The sequence below is a fragment of the Pistacia vera genome, unplaced genomic scaffold, assembly GCF_008641045.1.
Source record: "Pistacia vera cultivar Batoury unplaced genomic scaffold, PisVer_v2 Contig456, whole genome shotgun sequence".
NCBI classification, from domain to species: domain Eukaryota; kingdom Viridiplantae; phylum Streptophyta; class Magnoliopsida; order Sapindales; family Anacardiaceae; genus Pistacia; species Pistacia vera.
The window spans coordinates 55,033-62,905 of NW_022196286.1; the positions used below are offsets into that span (position 1 = coordinate 55,033).

Consider the following 7,873-nt stretch of genomic DNA (forward strand, 5'->3'; position numbering starts at 1 on the left):
TGTAGTGAACCTATGAGGTTAGTCTCCTAGGAGGATTATGAATCCTTTTGGTAGAGGAGTTCCAATTTGGGAAGAAGATCAGATCGTTCCCCTTTTTGGCTGAGGCTTCCCAATTTGAATAGGATACGGGATCATGCAAGAAGAGAAAATGGAGTAAGATTCTGATCCCTTTGTGGACTATTGTGGGCGAATGGGCCAGACCTAGTTCAGCTTAACTTGTAGGGTAGCCCAACTCATTGAGCAGACAATTCACAAGGTAGTTTAAGTGTGGACCCAACCAAAATTGGGCTAAGGTCATTGGGCCGTGAGATTGTTATTTTGTTATTGGATCTCGTCAGGTCCAATACGCTTTTTGGCCTATACAAAAACCAAAAAAACAAATTCAACAGTATTCCATTTTATAATTAAATTAGTTATAATAATTTCCAGTGATCAATAATTGTCTTATAATTGATTTAATGGCAAAACAAGATCTCAAACGTGATCGTTATCAAATTCTATAGCAAAAAAAAAAAAAAAAAAAAAAAAAAAAAAAAAGATTGATAAAATATGAGATAAATAGTTAAAAGAACAATAAGAAGTGTAATTTTTGAAATATATGGGGTTTATTTCAGTATATAGATATTTTTAATAGGTTTTGTGGGGGCAAATAGCATCACTCTGTGCTTTTATTGAGAAATTTTTTATAAGTTCAATATATTAATTAATATTTTGACAATCTTAAGTGAGATATGTATTATAACTTATTAAAATAAGGATGCTATACTCATAAATTTATTATAGAATCATATATAAAAAAAAACCAATAAAGATAAATAATTTAGCAATAATACTCTTCCTACCTAATTTTTTTTATTTGAATTATATAGTATCATTTTTTCATTAGAATGATAAAAATATGTATAGAATATATATAAAAATAAATGTGAAACATATTAGATTAAGACATTAGGTGTGTGAATTAATTAAAAAAAAAAATCAAAAGTACGTGCAATGCCGTTTCCTAATGGAATCTTGGGACAGCGGCCAGCCTTGTTGGCTTGACGAGGATTCGCAGACGCTGTTTTAACGCCGTCAAAATATCCTTACCAAACAAGACTTAAGTATATTTAATTAAATATATAAATATTTTTGTTGATACTTGATTTTGATACCAACTATTTGCACGTGCGAAACACTAAACGGGCTTAAAAGTCACATGCGATGTGAGGATATGTAGCTAAATAAAGGGTGGAAAGACGATGTTTAAAGTGGTTCGGATGCTCAAAAACGAATCTTACGTCTATTAATATTGTATTAATGAAAGTAAGGTCAGGTCGTGTTCAGCGAGCTGAGTCACAATTTAGAGAATACAAGAGAGAGAGAGAGAATAAGCTATTATGGAGTAAAATTAGCTAATCCCGCAAATGAGTGAGGATGCCTCTATTTATAGTGTGATGAATCAAGGTAATGATTACTAAATCTGTAAGTGGGTGGGTACCATATAAATCCTTCTCTGTGTCCCATAACTCACTTGTCTGAGTGATTTTCTCGACTTATATAGGGATTGGACACGTAAACGATTTCCAACCATCCGCTATCTTGACATTTACCCACTGCACTGACAGGGGTATGCCACTTACGTTATTATGCGACGTGGCTACGTCTGAATGATCGTAGAATTTTCCTAAGCTCTGACCATCCCATACTGATAAAACTCTGCGTCAGCACTACTTTTTCAGTATAACAATTTTCATCACATGTGTTAATATAAATATGCAAAAAGATTATAAGAAAGCAAAGAATATTCATCCAGTATCATTGGAAAATGCTTCAGGTAATAATACTGTATCATTGATTTTAATTATATATAAATATTTTCCAATGATACTGTATCATTGATTTTAATTATATATAAATATATTGTTTTGTCTGATAGTATAAAGCAAAGCAAAATTAACAAATCTAATGGTCAAAATTGGTTCAATCCGTCTCCGGTTTATAGTCTTAAATTTAATGACGATGAGCCTAACAGGTATTGAGGGTACAACTGGCATTAGGTGTCTTATGGAAAAAAAAAAAAAAAAAAAATGTCCCCTTCGCAATAAATAGAAAATAATTAGGAATAATAAATATTAATAAAGAAATCTTCCTTGTATAGGCAAGCTACCAAAATTTGTAACGTCAGGCTGGCAACACTGAAACCCACCCAGTCAATCTCAGACTCTCAGTATCAAATTAATGAGAGTCGTAATATCCATTAAATAATGTTACTCAACTTTGTAAACTAATCCTATATGTATTTACACCTATGAACTAATACGTAAATCTTTGACCATTCTATTTTATTAATTAATTAATTAATGTTATTATTTTATACCAACCACCCAATTCAAGTACCTTTAAAAAAATTATGCTGCTTTTTAAATAATATTTATTATTATTATTTTTGTTTAATCAACTAGATGAGCGGATTAGTTTGTATGTATCTCATTTAATCATTTGGGCCTTAAAACTATTAATCGGATAAGAATCTCAATGACAAACCATCACTATTAGTACATGAGAAACTCAAGAGATCAAGAAATTTCTTTTTGCTTTTTGAATAATTTCAAATAAATTATTTTAACCCAATTAAAATAAAGAAAAGGAAAAAAATTATTTACAAAATGAAGTGAGTTTGGACCCTTGAGATTTGGGCTTTCGTATGCACCGAAGCCCAGTCCATGAAAAGTGCATATGATATATTTTTAATAAAAATAACAAAAAGAAATAAATAAATCAACAAAATTCATTGTAAAATTGAAACAATATCACACATACTTGTAATATACAAAAATAAATAAAAAAGAATTTAATTTAATTTACACTGTACAATGCTTGTATAATTAATTAATTAATCCTTCAATTTTTCTCACAAGAGATGGATGAATTACTTATCATCATTTCCTTAACGACAAGAACCCTCGCCCGATTGATTGTAACAAGGCACAAATAAACATGTTCTTCAAGCTCTTCAACTCGTTTCTGAAATCCAACATTGCTCTTCTTGATTTCCTTCACCAAATGCGGACAAAATTTATCTTCCTTTCTATCCAAACAGAACTGAACCATCGCCTTATTGTGTTCAATTTCATCCTGAAGCCTCGCAACAAGTCTCCCCATCGTGTCGAAATCCCTGTTCAAAATATAAGTCCCTTTGGCCGCCACATCGAGTTGCTCTTGAACTTTCTTCAGGAATCCACTCCTCAAGAATCTGAAGCTGAAGAGCTTTTTCCGGAAGCACTTTGCTGGGAAGCTGAAAAGCACCGGCCCCATGAGGAGTGCAGTAAGAGTATGCGCCGCGAGAACAACTGCAGTGACAGCGATTAAGCTACAAGCAGCAGTTATGCAAATCCCGGTGGCTTTATTTGCGAACTTGATCAGCTTAATTTTTCTAGTAATCTTCTTTCTTTTCGACTTCAAATGGTGCAACACCGAGGAGTACTTCTCGTGAATAAGATTGAAATCGCTTTTACCCGGATTGGAAAACGGATTGTTTAGTATTATGAACGAGTTCAGCTTGGAGACGATCGAATCGACTTTCACCGGAGAGTAACAATATTCTTCGATGGCGTCAAGTGCCCCTTGAATTAACCGATATTCGCATTGGATATGGCTGATGTTCTTGAGGAGATGGGTACAAATTGTTGAAGCTTCGGCGCTTATGTCGAAGTAATTAAGCATGAGGCCTTTGAGCTCCGGCAGTTTTGAAAGAACAGCCGATTCAAGAAGGCTAGGGATCGTGTCCTGGTCGGGTTCGAGGAGGATTTCTGAAAACTTTTGATCGCAATAAGATGGAGAAGAGGGTTCGTTGTTGACAAGTAATTTAGCTTTTGAGAAGAATTCTGCATACGATTTTGTTCTTAATGCACTGAGATATTCCTCATTAACATTCAAGCTTTTACGTGCTTCTCTCACTCCATTTTCATCATCTACATCTGAAATTCATAGTAATTTTATTTTCCATTTATATATATATATAATAAGATATATACATATATGTATGTATGTATATGCATGTATTTATAATCAAATAAGTATTAGAACATACCAGATCTTTTGAATTTCGCAGCTTTAAGTTTTGCCCACAACATCTTGAGTTCTTAACTTTTACTAGAACAAACTTGATGATCTTAAATAGAATAAGAATTCAACAGCTCTCAAACATTCAGGGAGAAATTAAATAAAAGTTTTGTTATACTTTGATTTTGATACCAACTATTTGCACGTGCGAAACACTAAACGGGCTTAAAATCACATGCGATGTGAGGATATAGCTAAATAAAGGGTGGAAAGACGATGTTAAAGTGGTTCGGATGCTCAAAAACGAATCTTACGTCTATTAATATTGTATTAATGAAAGTAAGGTCAGGTCGTGTTCAGCGAGCTGAGTCACAATTTAGAGAATACAAGAGAGAGAGAGAATAAGCTATTATGGAGTAAAATTAGCTAATCCCGCAAATGAGTAGATGCCTCTATTTATATGTGTATGAATCAAGTAATGATTACTAAATCTGTAAGTGGGTGGGTACCATATAAATCCTTCTCTGTGTCCCATAACTCACTTGTCTGAGTGATTTTCTCGACTATATAGGGATTGGAACACTAAACATTTCCAACCATCCGCTATCTTGACATTTACCCACTGCACTGACAGGGTATGCCACTTACGTTATTATGCGACGTGGCTACTTCTGAATGATCGTAGAATTTTCCTAAGCTCTGACCATCCCATACTGATAAAACTCTGCTAATATACTTTTGAGTGATGTCCACATCTTATCTAAATGACCCATTCTAAAACTTTTTACATAATTTCAGTTTTATCATCTTATAAAATGACTAATTTAGACTAATTAAAATTAATAAGTGCAATTAAGATATTTATTTATTACAAAATCCCTAATTTCTATTCTAATCCTAAAATCTCATTTTAGATCAATATTTTTCAATTCTTCCTCCACTATTTTAACTTCAAATTTTTTTTTTTTAATTGATAACACTGTAGACGATAAAATCTATGGTTACAAATACGAGGATTGAATCTTATAGTGTGAGTCATTGACAATCTGGTGGACCTGTAGGAAAGACAATAAAGGTGGTCGGGGCTAGGTGGCACTGGGCAATTGTCAGAATATGACTGGTTTGAAAGCTAGAATGTGAGAGTTAGTAGGTGATTTCTCGATGCCTGATAAGAGGGGTATGCTTCCCCTTATGTAGTGAACCTATGAGGTTAGTCTCCTACGAGGATTATGAATCCTTTTAGTAGAAGAGTTCCAATTTGGGAAAAAGATAAGATCAATTCCCCTTTTTGGCTGAGGCTTCCAATTTGGATAGGATACGGGATCAGGCAAGAAAAGGAAATTGAGTAGGATTCTGATCCCTTTATAGACTACTGTGGGCGAATGGGCCAGTCCTAGTTCAGCTTAACTTGTAGGGTAGTCCAACTCGTTGAGCAGACAATTCACAAGGTAGTTTAAGCGTGGGCCCAACCAGAATTGAGTTAAGGTCATTGGGCCTTGAGATTGTTATTTTGTTATTGGACCTCATTAGGTCTAATACGTTTTTTGGCTCATACAAAAACAAAAAAACAAATTCAACAGTATTCTATTTTATAATTAAATTAGTTACAATAATTTTCAGTGATCAATAATTGTCTTATAACTGATTTAATAGCAAAACAAGATCTCAAATGTGATCGTTATCAAATTCTATAGCAAAAATAAATAAATAAATAAATAAATAATAAAAATAAAAATTGATAAAATATGAGATAAATAGTTAAAATAACAATAAGAAGTGTAATTTTTGAAATATATGGGGTTTATTTTGATATTTAGATATTTTTAATGGGTTTAAATAGAAATGGGATTTAATAAGATAAAATGTGGGGGCAAATAGCATCACTCTATACTTTTATTGAGAAATTTTTTATAAGTTTAATATATTAATTAATATTTTGACAATATGAAGTGAGATATATATTATAATTTATTAAAATAAGGATGTTATATTCAGTAGCGGATCCAAAAAATTTTGTTAGGGTGGGCCAAAATCTAGAAATTATATATATTAGTATTTTTTAAAATAAAATTGAGGGTGGACCAAAAATGGGCTGAATCCACCCCTAGCTATATTTATAAATTTATTATAGAATCATATAAAAAAAAAAAAAACCAATGAAGATAAATAATTTAGCAATAATACTCTTCCTACCTAATTTTTTTTATTTGAATTATATAGTATAATTTTTTCATTAGAATGATTAAAATATGTATAGAATATATATAAAAATAAATGTGAAACATATTAGATTAAGACATTAGGTGTGTGAATTAATTAAAAAAAAAAATCAAAAGTACGTGCAATGCCGTTTCCTAATGGAATCTTGGGACAGCGGCCAGCCTTGTTGGCTTGACGAGGATTCGCAGACGCGCTGTTTTAACGCCGTCAATTGAGCTAAAATATCCCTACCAAACAAGACTTAAGTATATTTAATTAAATACGTAAATATTTTCATCACATGTATTAATATAAATATGTGATAAGATTCTAAGCAAGCAAAGAATATTCATCCCGTATCAGTGGAAAATGCTTCAGGTAATGATACTGTATCATTGATTTTAATTATATATAAATATATTGTTTTGTCTGATAGTATAAAGCAAAGCAAAATTAACAAATCTAATGGTCAAACTTGGTTCAATCCGTCTCCGGTTTATAGTCTTAAATTTAATGACGATGAGCCTAACGGCTGTTTGGTTGGGAGTTATGTGAGATTATTGGGATTAAGTCATCTTATATTACTTGATTATCATATTTGAAATATAAGATATCGGTAATCTTCAAATACCAATAGTGATTACTATTAGAAATATTTGAGATAATCTGATTACCTCAATTTTCTTAGGTATTTTAAGATTACCATAGTTATCCTTTTTTGTTACAATTCTATCCTTATTAATAAAATTTTAGGACAATAATACCCTTATTTTTTAATTTATTTACGTGAATGTGACTTTTACTATTTCACCCCAATTAATTAACTTTTTTGACAAAATTACCCTTAAATTCAAAACAAATTACAGCCCATCCAGGCCACCACCCCCACCCACCAGCTGCTGCAAACCACTATCGCGGCCAGCCTCGACAGCCGCCAGAACGGTGCACAGAAGGCCAAAAATGGTCGCCATGCACCATATGGTCATTTCCGGCCAGATCTAATATGACCTTCAAAGGCCAGATTTGTCACGTCTAACCATTTCCGGCCAGATCTAATATGACCTTCAAAGGCCAGATTTGTCACGTCTAGCCATTTCCGGCCAGATCTCTGGCCGGAAATGGCCTACAGTGCACAAAGGTCATTTCCTGCCTTCCGTGCGCCATTAGGTTGTCGGCTGCCGACAGCCTGCGGTGGTTGCCGGCGGCCGGTAGTGGCTAGGTTGGTGGGGGTGCTTTGTTGATTTTTTAAACTTTTACTATGGGGTTGTTTTTGCTAATTTTTTAAATGTAGGGGGGTTATAATAATCCAAATAATAATCAATATTAAAAAATAATATAATAATAATATTTAATTAGAGGACAATTCAGTATTTTAAATAACATACCCACCAATTTATTTCTCCCAATCAAATATATTAATATAGCATATCCATCAATTAACCAAACACATTTTCCTAAAGATTCTCAGTAATCTTCAGGATAATCTAACTTTCCAGTAATCTACCATTCTCTAAACTAAACGCCCCCTAACAAGTATCGAGGGTACAAGTGGTATTAGGTGTCTTATGAAAAAAAAAAAAAATAATAATAGTCCCCTTCGCAATAAATAGAAAATAAATAGGAATAATAA

At 32.7% G+C, this 7,873-nt stretch overlaps 1 protein-coding gene across 1 annotated transcript; it reads right to left on the reverse strand.

Moving 5' to 3' along the window:
• Positions 1-2,883: 2,883 nt before the first annotated feature.
• Positions 2,884-4,115, reverse strand: LOC116144786 (UPF0496 protein At1g20180-like). Its single transcript, XM_031430215.1, has 2 exons — positions 4,073-4,115; positions 2,884-3,959 (listed from the first exon to the last, which is right to left on the reverse strand). The coding sequence occupies exons 1-2, from the start codon at positions 4,113-4,115 to the stop codon at positions 2,884-2,886; spliced, it is 1,119 nt and encodes a 372-aa protein (XP_031286075.1).
• Between the last annotated feature and the right edge of the window lie 3,758 nt (positions 4,116-7,873).